This window comes from Mirounga angustirostris, unplaced genomic scaffold (assembly GCF_029215605.1).
Source record: "Mirounga angustirostris isolate CCGP_5_RB_7025 unplaced genomic scaffold, mMirAng1.0.hap1 SCAF_9, whole genome shotgun sequence".
NCBI lineage: Eukaryota > Metazoa > Chordata > Mammalia > Carnivora > Phocidae > Mirounga > Mirounga angustirostris.
In genome coordinates this window covers 47,823,898-47,841,101 of record NW_026991717.1, presented here as the reverse complement: position 1 = coordinate 47,841,101, position 17,204 = coordinate 47,823,898, and the positions used below count along the sequence as shown (strand labels likewise).

At 36.2% G+C, this 17,204-nt stretch overlaps 1 protein-coding gene across 11 annotated transcripts in view; it reads left to right on the top strand.

Moving 5' to 3' along the window:
- Nucleotides 1-17,204, top strand: part of TCF12 (transcription factor 12) — a 375,623-nt gene that overhangs the window by 338,535 nt on the left and 19,884 nt on the right. For 7 of the 11 annotated variants that reach the window (XM_045899994.3, XM_045899993.3, XM_054513526.2 and 4 more), the window contains 3 exons: nucleotides 7,382-7,455; nucleotides 8,458-8,529; nucleotides 9,284-9,490. In XM_045899994.3, the coding sequence (XP_045755950.1) occupies nucleotides 7,382-7,455; nucleotides 8,458-8,529; nucleotides 9,284-9,490 (353 nt within the window). The remainder of the gene's footprint in view (nucleotides 1-7,381; nucleotides 7,456-8,457; nucleotides 8,530-9,283; nucleotides 9,491-17,204) is intronic. The other 4 variants (XM_045899996.3, XM_045899995.3, XM_045900002.3 and 1 more) reach the window with 1 other exon arrangement.

Sequence of the window (17,204 nt, the reverse complement as noted above, 5' to 3'; positions counted from 1 at the left end):
TTGAACTTTGTTTATTTTCCAATAAAACCTAGTAAAAATTCATGAAAAATCATCTGAATTTTGAGAAAACACGTAAACAGAGCCTTCCTCTTGTTCATTTTGAATATTGAAATATTTGCTAGTTTTGAATTATTCTTTTCCAATTCTTAATTTGGTATAATTTCTAAGAATGGTTGTTGTAACAGGACAAAAATAAGGTTAGACAATTGGGATGAAAGCAAAATAGAAGGAGATAATTCAAAATTTTGGGTAAGGTAACATAGAAAGTAAACAGAATACCCTATTTAGAAGAACATGTAACATCTTTCTTCCTTGTTCTCTGCCTTTTCCATGTACCATGTATAAGACTCAGAAGTGAATAAGTTTCTACTAGTTTGTCTTTATTTTTAGGTCCACTAAGTTATTATTTCATATATATATATATATATATAAATTCTTGGGAATAATGTAGCTTTTTGCTAAGGAAGTCTCTGTCAATGTGGATGAATATTGTTAGTGAGTTAGAGAAGCGGTTCAGATTTGTTTTACTTTTTCCTGTTTTTTTCCACATTTGCTGTAACATTCCAGTCACTATCCTACAGTATAAATTTGTTGAGGTACAATTATTATTGTAAATAGGAATTTTTAGACATTAGAAAGAAATAAAATTATAGGAAAGTGCTTAATATTTATTAAGCTATAATTTTAAAACTTGAATTATATTTTTCTGAGTAGTGTTTGAGAAAAAAAAAAACATGCTGAAGAAGAAATATATTAGTTGTGAGGAAAAGACATTAGGCAGCTGGGTAAATTGCCTTACTCCTCCAGCAACTGACCTCAGCATTGATTCTCTTTTTCTGATCAAGTCATTAAGTAAGTCCATGTGGCTTTCTTGTTGTTGTTAAACCTTTTTGCCTTGTTGAAGGTTTCTGGTGTATCAGGGCCCTGACTGTCACCTGTGCTTAGCGCGTTGGCTTTGGGCCTCTGCTAAGAAGCGCTCCGGTGTAGGGTGTTGGACTGAACTGCTGGCAGCTGCTTTCGGCTCTTAGTGGGCTCGGCCACTCTCTCCGACCCCGTGGCTTCAGCTGTCAAGTACAAGTTGAACAGCTGTTCCCCACATAGACAGGACTATGAAAGACCCATTGACTTAAAGTTGTTATTTAACAGAGAGCTGAAATTACAGGAAGAATGATGTAACTTTAACCCTGCTCACCCTTCTGGCACAGTTTTACTAAAGCTATCAGTGTCATTTTTGCCACAGCCTGTTTCCCTTTCTCATCAGATGAGAATATCTGTCCTTACTGTGTGTTCCCACCTCCCCGCCTCCTCTGCCCAGTGAGCTGTAAAAGTATCCTTTGGTTTTTATTAATACTGGGTGGGAAGTCAGGCAGCAGAGGAGTTCAGCATTTATGAGGGGACATCACTAAAATGGAGAATCAGAGACTTAGACATTTTTCAAAAAATAATGGTCCAAAGTAAAATCTCACATTTCCTCCTCCATCTTTATTTGATGTTTAATAGGTGATAACCTTCCCCCCCCTTTAATCCAGCTCATTAATGAAAATCTGTGGTCTGTTGAAGTGTGTAATGAAGGTATTAATAGGCTTCTTTTTCCAATTCGGCAGTCATAATCGAAGAAAAATTCTTTCTTTCATATATTCCTACTGAAACAGCACATCAAAGACTGATTTTATGCGAGTGCATCTTTCCCATCTCCTGTATCTAGTATTTCCATCCTGTCACCACACACATACATATACTACACACCCTAAATTGGCAGAAATGTAAAGGGAGAAGGAAAAAGGAAAGCACAATGTGATAAATTATTCAGAGGTGAAGGAAAAATGAAAAAGATGGAGCAAACCAGAGCTTCTATTATAATATGTGAAAGTTATTTGGTACCTTGTATTGCAGTGGCCTGTTATCTAGAGTAAAAAATTCTACCCCACTGTGTGCTCTCTACACTTGTCCTATTCTCTATGCCTGAGCATCAGTCAGACTAGCCCAGGCCTTTGAGGAGAGATAAACAGGTGAAGAGCCACATAGGCATCTTCTAAGGCAACCACCATTCTTGTTTAAATTCCACTCATTTTCCTTAGGAACTTTTCAGGCCAAGAACATATGTTTTTGCCTAGAGCATGCTTATGAGGAACTTCTGAGATGGTGATATTGTATCCGTCAGGATGCTGTAGGCTGAAAGGAAGAGAGATTCTTGTCTTGACTGGCTTTAGTTGAATAATGAGGGGATTGCTGATCCTGTATGACAAGAAGCCCATAGCAGGGCAAGTTCCTGGACCCTAGTATGTCAGAGCTCCTGCTCTACTGCTTTGCAATTCTTCCTCAGGCTGGTGGCAAGTTCAGCAGTTCGAGGTACCATATGTGGACAAAACAATATTCAGTAGAAGAAAAAGGACCATCTTTTCCTTGTATTTTAAGAATCTTTTTCAGGGCGCCTGGGTGGCTCAGTTGGTTAAGCGACTGCCTTCGGCTCAGGTCATGATCCTGGAGTCCCGGGATCGAGTCCCGCATCAGGCTCCCTGCTCAGCAAGGAGCCTGCTTCTCCCTCTAACCCTCCCCCCTCTCATGTACACTCTCTCTCATTCTCGCTCTCTCAAATAAATAAATCTTTAAAAAAAAAAAAAAATCTTTTTCAGAAGCTTCTTCAACAGATTGGCTCTCATGAGTCCTTGGCCAGCATTGGGCCCCTACCACACCTGCTCACAACAGAAATGGGACCACCATGTTTATCTTAGGCATCAGGATTTACCCCAAAAGCTAAGAATAGAGTTACTCTTTTCTGGTTCACACCAGGAAAGGATAGATACCCCACCCACCTTCTGAACAAAATCAGGGCTCCAGCAGCAAGGTAGAAGAGATGACTATGTCTATTACAGTTGCCATTTGGGAAACGACACAAGTATTTAAAAGGGTGTGTTTATTAAGGAAACTTCGAAAGCAGACAAGCAAAACCATGTTTTGCCTTTCTTACCTCCTTCTGGAATATAAATAAAGGTTTAATAATTGCAATGCTCAGTAGCAATCGTGAGAGCATTTACAATAGAAATAGGAAGAAAAGATTCCTTAGTTTTGGCTAGTTTAATCAATGAGATATTTATTTTTATCATCTGTCAGTGTGCCTGGTGTTAGGCATTTATCTGATTTCAGCAGGTGTTCAGTTTAGCTGAGAAAATAAAAGATAAGCACACATAAAAATACAGCCATCAGAATTCACCCTAAGCTAGAGTGATCAGGATAAACTTCATGAAGAGAGCAGGACTTTAAAAGGAGGAGAAAGAGTCTGGGTCTAAAGGGAAGAGTGTAACAAAGATCCAGATGCAAGAAAGCACATGACTTCTTCATCCAGAGTCATGGGCATGACTGATTATGAACTCTTCACGTATGGAAGTGTGAAGCACTAAGATGGAAAGGTTGAGCCAAATTATGGAAAGCAAAGCACTCAGTGCTACATTAAGGATTATCCAACTTTTTCCAAGTACGAGGGATCTCATGAAAGTTTGAGTTTAAGGTGAGATTACAAGGGAAAGCAACTAACAAAATAAGGAAAATGCGTGATAAATAAATGGTCCCTAAGAATTTCTTTCAGCCATTCAATATGTTGGTATCTAGTCTCTAAAATTTATTAACCAGTTAACTCTAAGTTCCACTCAGAGTGAGAGCAGGTCAGAAACACTAGGTGGATTTTGGATTTAGTGATCAAAAAAAGCCTGTCCACATTTTCTAGCCAAATAATTCAGTTCTCCTGTTCTAATCACCTTAGCTAGCTTGTTTTTTGGAAACGGTCATTAAATTTTAATAGCAGGTAAGTTTATTACAGTCCTTTTTTTTTATTTTATTTTATTTATTTATTTGCGAGAGAGAATGAGAGCACGAGAGGGAGGAGGGTCAGAGGGAGAAGCAGACTCCCCGCTGAGCAGGGAGCCCGATGCAGGACTCGATCCCTGGACTCCAGGATCATGACCTGAGCCGAAGGCAGTCGCTTAACCAACTGAGCCACCCAGGCGCCCTATTACAGTCCTTCTTGAATAAGAACTAGCTCTTTGGGGTGATCCCTAAAAGGCCCAGGTATTTGTAGTAATTGTTAACTACAAAAACAGTTGAAAGCTTGTGCTTATCTAATAGAAGGAAAGGGTAAGCCCCTACCTCTAGTGTAGGTATTTCTACACTAGATATCAGGTGACAGGGAAGGAAGGCAGGAAATACCCTATTCTCTTCCATATTTGTTTAATAATGCTACAGTTGATGATTACAAGCTAGAGAGAGAGACGTCAACATCAGCTATAGGATTGACTTCTACTGAACTAACTCTATCCAGTCATCCCCTTTGTGACTAATAGCATGAATTTTTGAAAGGACTAACTGGAGTGCAAGGAGCTCTGTCCATGAACTATAATTTGACATTTCTATGAAGTTCAAACAGCTATCAGTGATTTAAGCATGTTAGTATTCTGTTTTAACCAAGTATGTCATAATGGGGCAGCCCAATCTATAATAAAAACAAAACAGGTTTGAGTATATATGTATTTTTCCAGTTTAATGAATTACATTTTGGATATAGACGTTAGCATGGTTTCTTCATATCACTATCAAAAAATAATGAGTGTAGGTGATTTCTTACCTAAGTAACTCATTGCACATCTCATTCCTCAACACTAAACTAGTTGAAGAACCACAAAAATTGCCTGTTTTGCCAAGCAGATGCATGCTAACAATCCTGAGGTGTTTAAACATAAAACTTGTTATTACTATCCCATACAGATTAAATAATTTGATGATTAGGGTCCTGTTACAGGCTGATCACCCAAAAGGGAAATGGGGAAAAGTGGAGCAAAATGTCTGAAAATAAAATATTATAAACATTAAAAGGAACTACTTTCAAAGTAATTTGGGATCTTTTTCAAAACGGATTATGAGTAACCCTCTTATTCACATAAAATTCCTAGTTCTACATCAGTGCTTGGAACACACTAATGCACTAAAACCAGTGGTAGAGTGTGGGCTGAACAGAAATGCTGTTTATGTGAATTCTTCATATAATCAGTTACTGGGTTTCTCTGGTTGCTGAATTCTAATTGTTATATAAATTTAGTTCACAAACTTCTGTTTCAATGTGCAATTTTAGATTGTCCATAATTTATATAGTTGAATTAGGATTACCTTTGTATGTTTAGCAGGAAACCTTTAATATTCCTCAAAATATTGTGATTTGCTTACAAGTAAAAAAAAAATTGTTAGCTGATGAAGTATATTAACATGTTTTTTCTTACAATATTAGTGTCTAAATTTCTTCTGTGTAATCACGACAGTGTGCATATAATTGTGAAAACAATCAGGTTAAGAATCCAACTTTTCAACTTGCAAAATATATATGATTGATGGGAATGCAATTACTAGGTTATTCAACTAAAGTGAACTATAATAGTTATGATTTATCATAAGTTTTCAGTGTTTCCTAAATATAGCAAATAATCTGCAACAACAGGCTTGGTGGAACATAGGTTAAAACTTCATTTAGCAGTAAATGAGACAAATTAAGTAAACCTTCGAGTTCTCCAACTTCGGATTTCTAATATAACTTAGGTTGTCACTGAAGCTTTTATAAAGAACAATAATATGTATTTAATTGAATGGTTTTTGTTATTGTCTGTAAATAATTTATTTCCAAATGCACAGTGATGAAATAGGATTTTTGATCAATTTTTTTTTTTTTAAGCTATTTTGGCATGACCATTTAAACACTGCATTCTCCCCAACACATGGATGGATTAACATTTTCATTTTTTTTATAGTTTTTTTTCCTTTTTATTTTTTCTACTCTGAACTTCTTTTCTCTCTTTATGTTATTATATTGCTACTTTCTAAAGTTGAAGGGTAAACAACATTTAACAATTCTCATAATGATATTTTCCAAATTAAATAATGCATTTTGGTGTAAATTATACTGGGAAAGTGTTTAATAGATAATCGTAAATGTATTTGCAGTCATTTGAAATTGGTTCATTTGTGTATAATTTATAATAATAAGACTTTAGAAAGCAATTTGGCTTTGTGAATTAAGGATCATAAATATATTTATACCTTTTAATTCAGAAATGCTATTTATCCCTGGGGTGCCTGGATGGCTCAGTCAGTTAAGCATCTAACTCTTGATTTCAGCTCAGGTTTGTTTTTTGTTTTTTGTTTTTTAAGATTTTATTTATTTATTTGACAGAGAGAGAGACAGCCAGAGAGGGAACACAAGCAGGGGGAGTGGGAGAGGGAGAAGCAGGCCTCCTGCAGAGCAGGGAGCCCGATGCGAGGCTCGATTTCAGGACCCTGGGATCATGACCTGAGCTGAAGGCAGACGCCTAACCACTGAGCCACCCAGGTGCCCCTCAGCTCAGGTCTTGATCGCAGGGTCATGAGTTCAAGGCCCATGTTGGGCTCCGGTTAAAAAAAAAAAAAGAAAGAGAGAAATGCTATTTATCCTCAAGACGTGTTCCCAAAAAGAGAATAACAATACTTACCATTCACAGTATAGTAATATTTAGATACTATTTATGATAGCTAACTGAAAGCAACCAAAACATCCAATAGTGAGGTAATAATGGTGGTTAATTATGATCTAGAGAATCAGGTGAATATTAACATAATCATTAATAACATTATCATAAAGACTGTGTAAAGCCATGGGGGAAGAACAGAATTTTAAATTACGTGTATTTTAAGTACATTTTCTCAAGATAATATGTACTTATGGACAAAGTCTGAAGAATATGCAAACATAAAAGTAGTTTTTGTTTTGTTTTTTGAAGTGTAGTTGACATACAATGTTACATTAATTTCAGGTGTACAGCATAGTGATTCAACAACTCTGTATGTTGTGCTGTGCTCACTGCAAGTCTAGTAGCTACCATCTGTCACCAGACAACACTATTACAGTACCATTGACTAGATTCTCTATGCTGTACCTTTCATCCCATGAGTTACTCATTCCATAACTGGAAGCCTGTACCTTCCCACTCCTTTACCCACTTTTTCCTTCCCCCACTCCCCCCTCCTCTCTGCCAACCACCAGTTCTCTGTATTCATGGGTCTGTTTCTGCTTTTTTTGTTACAAAGTAATAGAAATTATAATAACTAATACAAATTTTTAAAAAGTAGTTATTTTTTGAAGTATAGTTTTTTTTTTAACTCCCTACACTGTTGTATTAATAATGAAAAATGGTTTTTTTTAGTGTGTTGGGCTTGTCAGTAGCCAATACTATGCTGAAGGCTGAACAAAAAATGCTTACATAAGTTTATATACACAGAACATCGTTACCCTTTCTTTCAGAACATTATCAAGATCATTGAGTGAACCAAGGTATGTATGTATGTGTGCTTTTGTGTTTTGTTTTAACAGGTACCAGTCAGTGGCCCAGAGCTGGAGGGCAAGCTCCTTCATCCCCAAGCTATGAAAACTCACTCCACTCCCTGGTAAGAGCCTCTTAGGAATATACATGTCATTTTTATCTGATAGTGCGGAGTGCGTTTTTTCAGTAAATCTTGAGTAACAGTGAAAAAAACAGTAGGATAGCATTACACACGAATTCTTTGCTAACAAGTGGCCTAATGTAGTTTAACAGTATAAGACACATTGGGTGTGCCTTTTGCCATCTGTTCTTTGGGACCTCAGGCTTCTGGTCTCAGGACAACTGGTGTTAAAATAGAGTTATGGGATTCTTGCTTCTTTGATAAATCTAGAGTTCAATTCTTCTGTACTTGTATGTTTACATATAAGAGGAAACAAATAAAAAGGCACAGAGACCAAGTAAAAGCAAGAAAATTAGTCGAGCAGTGGAAAATGATATATTTTACTCTTTCTCATGTGACTATTATGTATATGGTTTATTACATTTCCATTAAAAGTTTAAAATGTAATATCAATTATATTTGTCATGAAAAGTGTTATTTCCCATGTTTTCTTTTCTAAAAAAATGTATTGTGTTCATTGTAAAAGCAAAAATGTTATTTAACAAAACGAATAAGGCAGTAGAATAAAAAAGCCTGTCTGGGTATTGAGCGTGAAGAATTTGTGGTAGAATGTTAACTGCTGTTGCTTTTCAGTGCTTACCACAGAATTACAAAGTATTATAAAAACAAAATAAGGGTGACTTGATGGAATGCTAAGTCATTCAATAATTCCAGGTTGCAAACAGAAAAGTTCTTTTTCTGTGACTAACAGAACAATTGAAAGGAAAGTCTTCTTCTCTCATATTTTGCAAGCAAATATAAGCAATGTGTGCTGTTTAGATGCTAACCTTATAACTTCGCTGTTAAATCCCAGCCTTCTCATACCTTAATACAAGTAGATCTTGCAGGTCTCCGTGTTAACTTTACTAACATGTTATGCTGACATGCACATCAGCTATTTCCTCATCTCTTTTGGAGTTAATCTTAACCTGTGCTTTGCCTCCTGTTCTGTCTTGACTTTGCCAGAAAAATCGAGTTGAGCAGCAACTTCACGAGCATTTGCAAGATGCAATGTCCTTCTTAAAGGATGTCTGTGAGGTACTATTTCTTTTAGATGGTGCCTTTTTTGTGTTTCAATTAATTATACTTCCTATTATCCATTTAAAATCTTCAAGCCTGTACAGACTCCAGACTCCAGAGTCTTTTAAAATCAAACAATGACCATTTTCATTTTCGTACAGTATGTAAAAATAGACTTTTGTTCATGTTATTGAGAATGATTCCTTTTAAAAGAGCTCTACTGGCATGTGCTTTTGATTTTTAAAATTCTAATATGTTTGTGTATGGGGCATGTGTGTATCCACAGACAATATCATTCCCTCAGTTTTGTGAAAGAGCATATTTGGATGTGTTCACCATTTCAGATAGGGGTGCTTTATTCACTTAAAACAAAATTACACCTTAAACTTGATGGATTTGAGGACCCTTCCCTAAATTGCTTGCATTTCAAAGATCAGTATTAAAGTCCAGGTTATCTTTTTTATCACCTGTAATTATCAGACACAGCAGAATAGCTTTCATCTTTTGTAGGAAGCTAAAAGAAATAGCCTCATGGTAGATTGGTAAATAGATTTTTATGAAGCAGTGATTTGTTTCTGAAGCTGTGTTAATTATGCATAGTCAACAAATGTCCTTTCTTTGATTCTTGATTGTAGTGCAGGTAGTTGCTTTTGAAGTTACCTGATAGTACATTTTACTTGCTGTCTTCCATATATCCCAAAGTAGGAAACAGCAGTTTAATAATTTAACAGATACCAGCAGTAACCTCCATGTCTTTTTTCAATCCCTATAGCAATCTCGAATGGAGGATCGTTTAGACAGACTGGATGATGCTATCCATGTGCTGCGGAACCATGCTGTGGGACCGTCCACCAGTTTGCCTGCTGGTCACAGTGACATACACAGTTTATTGGGACCATCCCATAATGCATCAATTGGAAGCCTCAATTCAAACTATGGTGGATCAAGCCTTGTTACAAGCAGTCGATCTGCTTCAATGGTAAAATAGTGCTCATCTCTTTTGTAATATACCCTAAAGCCTATATTCCTAAATGTTTTTCATGAAATCTTTGGAAGAGAGGGTCCTTCTTTTTTAAAAACACTTGTTGGGCAGGGTCATTGGCTGAGCATTGGCCCTTAAAGTCCTGCTATGATCATGTGCAAAGAGCTAAAGCTTTCTACAAGATCATTTTAGCTTAAACTTAGATTTTTTTTTCCAGATGTGTGGCCAGAACAGTTTTGCCTTGAAATGGTAGGAAGTCTAAGCAAAAACAGTAAAGCAAGACTGAATTTCAAGGGGTCTGGTCTAGAAAGGCTGTTTATTATAATTCAGAACCAGCCTTCAAAAGCAGAAGGAATGTGAAATTATTTGTACCAGTCCAAATTTAAGCTTTATTACCAAATAAAGAAAAAATTGGGTAGTTTTAAGAATAGCTGTAATTTAAGTGACAATGAAAGAAAACAATATTCAATTAATTTCTGAAGAGAATAAAATAATTCAATCCATCTTTTAAAAAACATAATTCTTTAGAGAGAAAAAAGTAAAACTTCTCAGCAAATCAAAAATTCTGTTGTATGTCCTACGTTATTTTTTATCCAGATTGTCTTCTAAAGGAATGAAGCTCTTTTTGAACCTGCAATTTAACTGATGCCGTGTGTTTGAGTGTTTATAGCATTGTTTTTAGGATTTATTGCATGCTATGGAATATTCTCCTGTGAAACAGATTTCTAGGTGTAAACCATGTGATCAAGGGTAAAATTCACCTATCATCGAAATAATTAGGTGCCCCAAATGCTGAAGGCTTGTGTTCTGTAAAATAGGATTGGTTCCACATTTTCACATTCACATGTCAGACAGCCATTTATATTCATTTTGGAGCAGTTTGATGTTTGAAGTAAACATCAAACACGGCTGCCTAGGTTCCTGAATACGGTGTTTTCGGCAGCGTAGGTGACAGTAGATGCCTGCATATCTTAACAACCAGTTTTGGGATTTTTTTTTTCAATGTCAGAAAATCTGGTAATTCGGGCTCCTTCTAAATTTTGGTTGCTTTTGGTAAGCTAATAAAATGTGAAAACATTTAAAATTATGAAAGTCAGAGAAATATAGGGTGGTGTTATCACTGTTAGTAATAATAAAATAATATCAGTATAATAAGATAGCATTTGTTGCAAACATAAATGTAGAATGTCAAATAATTATTGTTTTGTTGAAATAACTACTTATCCTTATTTAGAAGAATGACTTGAAAATCAATATATTTGAATCCCAAGTTTGTCTGAACTGGCAACATTTGAAGTTATTCCTTCACCTCTTAAAATCATCTTTTAATTCTTCCCTGTTAATAGCTCACTGCTCCTATACAATATTTGATATATCTCTGGCTCCTCCCAATTAAACGCAGAGTTTGTATAAAATGGAACTTCTGTCTTCAGGTGGTTGTTTTTATGAGCTTTGGGTATGAGATGGAAAGAGACTTTTCAAAATCCAACCCTACAAAGCCATGTAGAAATCTAGTGCATTTTAGAAAGACTTGTGGAGAGAAAAATGGTTTCATTACATACTGCCCTGAAGCTTTTAATTAAAAAAGTAGCTTCCATTATATCCTCTAGGAATATGCTGCCTACTTCAGAGCATCAGCAAAAGGGCTGCCAGAAATATTCTTTTAAAAGGAAAAAAAAAAAGTCTAGAAAGAAGTCTTCTGCCCAGGGGGTGCGTCTGGCTCAGACTGAGCAGCAGTGTCCGTGCCACAGCAGCTGAGCCCGCGCTGTTGCTCCGTGTGTCTAGCGAGGTCCTCTCTCCAGGTCGTGGAGGCCGTGGAGCGGGTGAAAACCTGCTGGACGTCATCTGCTGCACCCACCCCATCCAGACAGTCAGTAGTGGAGGTGGGGCCACACGTTTCTGACAGGCTTACCCTCAAAATATAAAAGTTATTAACTGACAAAAAAAATCTGAAACTGTCAGGTGAGTCACTGTTCATCTCCCATCCTTCTGAAATGAACAGTTTAGCTGTGAGTCCTCAGTTCTCAATTTCAGCAAAAAGATCTAAGGATAGAATGAAACGAAGCTCATAGTCAGCCAGTGACTCTCCCAGCTAAGCGTTAGGCATCCTGTTGAGGAAGGTTCTTATCCTAGCGGCTCTTAGGATGTCTGAGGACATCAGCAGTGCCAGGAGCCCCCTGCTTAAACACTCAGTACCCACCTATGTGAAATCAACTCTTTTCATATGATTGGAAGGTATGTGATTTGGGGGGACATATCATTACAGCTATTGCCAGCCATCTTTAAGAATTAATCTCCTGCTTTTATTATTCCCTCTTTCCCCTCTGTATTCTAATTGATGACGACTAAGAAATGACACAGTTTTACATTCTAGAATCACTTTTCCTTTTTGGTCCTGTTTGACTTTCTGGTAGTTTTTATACTTTTCCTCTATATTAACGTAAATTAGTACTTATTTTAAAGATTTCTAAAAATGGAGGTTACATGGCCAAAATTATGAAGTAACCGCAGAAATAACAGTTTACCAACAACTCTGTATCACCATATAGAATTTGTAAGGTCAGGGTGCCTGGGTGGCTCGGCCATTGAGCGTCTGCCTTCGGCTCGGCTCATGATCCCAGGGTGCTGGGATCAAGCCCTATGTCGGGCTCCCTGCTCCGCGGGAAGCCTGCTTCTCCCTCTCCCACTCCCCCTGCTTGTGTTCCCTCTCTCGCTGTCTCTCTGTCAAATAAATAAATAAAATCTTTAAAAAAAAAAAAAAAATATATATATATATATATATATATAGAATTTGTAAGGTCAGCTTCTCTCTAAAACATGTAATTTTCATCATTCCATTTATTTTCTGCAGAGAATAGAGTTATTCTGATAAATACCATTTCAGGAATTCCACAGAACTTTCAAATAAAATTTTTGTTCTCATGGGCATTTACTGTGGGTCACCATCCAAATTGCAGGTTTTTGTTTTTTTTTTTAAAGATTTTATTTATTTATTTGAGAGAGAGTGAGAGAGAGCACATGAGAGGGGGGAGGGTCAGAGGGAGAAGCAGACTCCCTGCCGAGCATGGAGCCCGATGTGGGACTCGATCCCGGGACTCCAGGATCATGACCTGAGCCGAAGGCAGTTGCTTAACCAACTGAGCCACCCAGGCGCCCCCAAATTGCAGGTTTTAAATATGATATTGCTTTCTCTCCTAGTATTTAGAAAAGGGAGCCAGCATACTTCTGTAAAAGGCCAGGTAGTAAATATTTTCAGCTTTGCAGGCTATATGGTCTCTGTCACAACTACTTTAACATTGTAACATGAAAGCAGCCATAGACATTATGAAAACAAATGGGTGTGGCTGTGTTCCAATAAAACTTCGTTTACAAAAAAAGAGCTCCTTAATTTGTAAAACACCAGGACCAGAGTCCATAAGCTCTCATGGTTCGTCACCTTTGGCCAACAGGCCACACCTTGCCAGTTTTTGAATTGGAACATAAATTAGCTTCCCAGTGCAGGTAATGAGGGTTAGCAAGTTTTTTTCTTTTTCTTGGAGCCTTATAACTGTTTGCTTATTTTTTTAATGATTAGTTTGGGAGTTTTATTGAAGTAGTTGGAATACTTGATTGAGGTAAGCCAGAATACACTTAGAGTAGAAGAGTTGATGTCAAGATAAAAGTGGTACAGACAGCCCAGCTCTCAGCCTGCAGTGCTATCAAGATTACTTGTGGTATAAGGCTACATAGACAGGTTTAATCAAAATAGTGTCCCTTGGTCAGGGAAGTAACTTTGCTGCTAGTAAACTTGCTTTACATTGTTTTCAGTTGTAAGAAGATTATGTCAGTAAAAGTCATCCATAGCTGATATTATTGATTTGTGGAAGATCCATTTTCTTGTCTTATAGATGAAATCATTGGTATTTTTTAATTATTCCAGAAAAAGATTTTTATATTTCACACCAAGGAGATAAGACTACCAACTGCCAAAATCATACATTAATAGGAGCCAAAATCAAAAGATTTAATTTCGACTGTTACTTTTAACTGAACTTGACCAGCCTCAAAGTTTAGAATTATATGAGGCTTCAACCACAGAAAGCTTTTAACATTATTTTAGCTATCTAATTAGTACACACAAAAATTAAATCTTTAGAAAGATTACTATGTCAGAAAAAAATTTAAGAAATGGATAATTCCTGCTTCTTAAAATATAATTAGTATAGACAGCCTGGCATAGCCTTAATATTTGCTCTTATTTTTGAATGGTGTTAACATTTTCATTTACTTAATTTCATATTCCCTTTCAATATTTTTGATGATTTCTCCATATTTGCTGAATGCAAATATAAAACTTAAGACTTTTTTGTTGGGTACTCTTACTAGGATATGATTGGTATACTGTTTAAATTTTAAAGCACAAAATCAGGGTTTTTAGAACTATTAAAATGTCAGCATTGGACTTCAGTTTTGCTCCCACTTATTTAGTGTAAGAATAAACTCTTAGAATAAACTGCTGACAAGAAAAAGTACTGATATTAAGTAGAAAACCGAAAAGGACTAGAATTGTTAATTTTATTTGGGCATTATGAAGAGGTCTCAACAGTACAAAGTTATTGTATGTCATATCTGTTTATGGTTGTGTAATACCTAGAATACTGAGGCCCAGTGAGATAGCTCATGATATCACTTTTATCTTTAACAGAAAGTACTCCTTCCTCTAACAGTGATTTCAACTTCATACTAAGTTGTATTAGAAGCTTTTTGTATTGGGGTGCCTGGGTGGCTCAGTCGTTAAGCGTCTGCCTTCGGCTCAGGTCATGGTCCCAGGGTCCTGGGATCCAGCCCCGCATCGGGCTCCCTGCTCCGCGGGAAGCCTGCTTCTCCCTCTCCCACTCCCCCTGCTTGCGTTCCCTCTCTCGCTGTGTCTCTCTCTGTGAAATAAATAAATAAAATCTTTAAAAAAAAAAAAAAAAGAAGAAGAAGAAGAAGCTTTTTGTATTAATGAAAACTTGATGCAAATATTAAAAAGTTCCTCATTTATGATACAAAATTTTATCCATGAGGTCTTTTGATTTCTTTGTTATAAGTACTAAGGAAATTTAATCCAACCATTTCTTTTAATTTTTTTTTTTAATTGTTTGGGGTTTTGTTGTTTAAGCTGTGGTTGGAGATGTCTGGTGTTCTTGTATGACAGAATAATGTTAAATTGTAGGATTTAAAGTTTCTTATATAATGATTTAAAAATATAAATTATGTCTGTTTTCTAAATCCTAAAGCAGTTAGAGAATAGTTCTAAGAGACGTAAGATAAAGTTATTAAAGACTAACAGACAAATAAAGAAATATTTATTCAAAATCAGCACTTTTGTCACATAGCACATTTGCAGTTCTTTTAACCTTACATTTAGACTAATTTTATTAGTATAGGCTTGTATGCCATAGAAATTGTGTGTCTAGGCTTCAAATGATTTGAAGGAGTTTATTTTTAACTGTATTTTTCTTTTTCTAACCAATTTTTTCCAGAATGGGCAATTTAATTTTTTTTTCATTAAAACTACATTATAATGGTTTTTAAGAGATTTGTAAATTCAGAATTATTCCAAATGGCAACTTTTTTAAGTTTGAAAACCATATAGGTTATGTATTTATGACAATATCATTAAAAAGGAGCCATATTCTACCAAGTTTCTAGCTTAAAACCCCTCTTTAGGTAAAACAAAATACACACAGAACATAAAGATCCTTTAATCAGTCTGGAGATTAATACTGATTAATTTAAATCATTAGTATTCAGTGAACAGTACAAATGGAACAAATTATTAGAATAGAATTCAGAATCAGAGAGGAATTCATACTGAGTACTTTTCAGTCTGCTCCTTAATTCACAAGACCTCTTATTCATCAACTAATTAGATTTAGCATTTTTCTATTGTGGGTGCTAAAGCTATTGGCCAAATTAAATGAAAACAGGTCCCTTGTTGGGTGCTCCCACAAAAGTAAGGCCATACACAGATTGTGAAGATTCAGAATGCAGGATGATGTCATTTAATGAGATGGGCCTTTTATTCTGAAATAGAGCTCTTCATAATAATTGAAATTTAGAGCATAGCAGACCTAGGGGTTTGCCTTCCTCTGCTACTCCCCCAGCAGCAGCAGCCTGTCAGCTGTATGCTAACGAGAGGAACAATTAAACATAGGGTTCTATCTGGCTGGCCCAGTCTCTGAGCTCAGACAAAGAACTGTTTATACACCTGTTGTGTCTGTGGACAGAGCCATTTGAATGGGTAGCTGCAGATTAAAAGGAGGACATGGGAGCCAGTGTGAGCAAGGGTTAAAAAGAACTTTAAGAACTGTGAAAGTCAAATTCTCCAGAAAATATATGAGGGCCATTTGCACGGGGAATCGAGTTACCAAAAAAAAAAAGTTCCTGCTAACTTCATTAACATGAAAAACTCCAGACTTCAAGCTTTTTGCTAGTCTGAGTCTAGTCTAAACGTTTTTTAAAGGTTTAATTTTTTTTTTCTTTTTGGGAGCCAAAAAAAATACTTAGTTTGTAGTATTCCAAAAGATGAAAATATTTGCTGGCGTTTATATCCCAAAACAAATTGATCAACCATCTGATTTTCCTTCAGGTAAAGGCAAAATCCCTAAGATTTACTTCAATAATGATCTTTTGTCTGCCAGGCCTTTCATCAGAAAGGAAATGATAGAACATTTTTATTAGTTGAGATTCAGAAAATCAGAATTGTTTTTACTAATAAAAAGAAGTAAGAATTCAGAAGCTGCACCATCACTTATTGCCTGGATGGAAATTCAGTTCTGTGGCTGTTCGATGGTATTGTCTTACAGAGCTGTAAAATGAGTTGTACGCATATAGTATAGAGTAAATATACATATGTTTAAAAGTTTAAGTTTTAAAAGGCTATTTTCTTTTAACTACTTGGTATGATACCTCAAAATACTAGGTAAGAACAAAATTTAGCACATATTACCAAAGATCACAGGAACTTTTTTAAGTTCACATTATAAACACAAACACAGAAATCCTAGCTTTTACTTTGTCCTGCAATGATTTCTTCAGCCAGTCAAAACTGTTCTGGTGGTATTTATCTTTAGAATAGGCTTAGGCTCCTAAAGCCCCAAAGGTTTTGCAGCTATATGTTATATTTATACTATATTTATTTTTATAAATGGGATTTTTGAACTGACCTCCTTAGATCATTAAGTAGTTCATAGCAAGCAAAGAAAGCAACTAATCCTCAGCAATGACTAATCCTCAAATAAATTTAAAAGTAGATAGGAATACATTAAGTGGGTTTTTTAAAACTACATTAAAGGGGCGCCTGGGTGGATCAGTCATTTAAGTGTCTGACTCTTGATTTTGGCTCAGGTCATGATCTCAGGGTCGTGAGAGATGGAGCCCCATCTCGGGCTCTGCACTGGGCATGGAGCCTGTTTAAGATTCTCTCTCTCTCTCCCTCTGTTCCCCTCTCCTGAGCCACCCCCCACCTCAGAAAATTTTAAAAAGAAAAACTACATTAAAGATAAGGGTGGAAAACAGACATTTCTTAAAAAGTATAGTGAAAGACCTGATGTGTTCTAATCAAGTCCAGTACCAAATGGCCTGTTGCCCGAAACTTTGCTTTGGTGCCTTTTGTTTAGCTCACAAGAAACCAAAGGATAAACTTGCATAGGGGTATTTATACCTCTTAGGGTAAAATCCATACAAA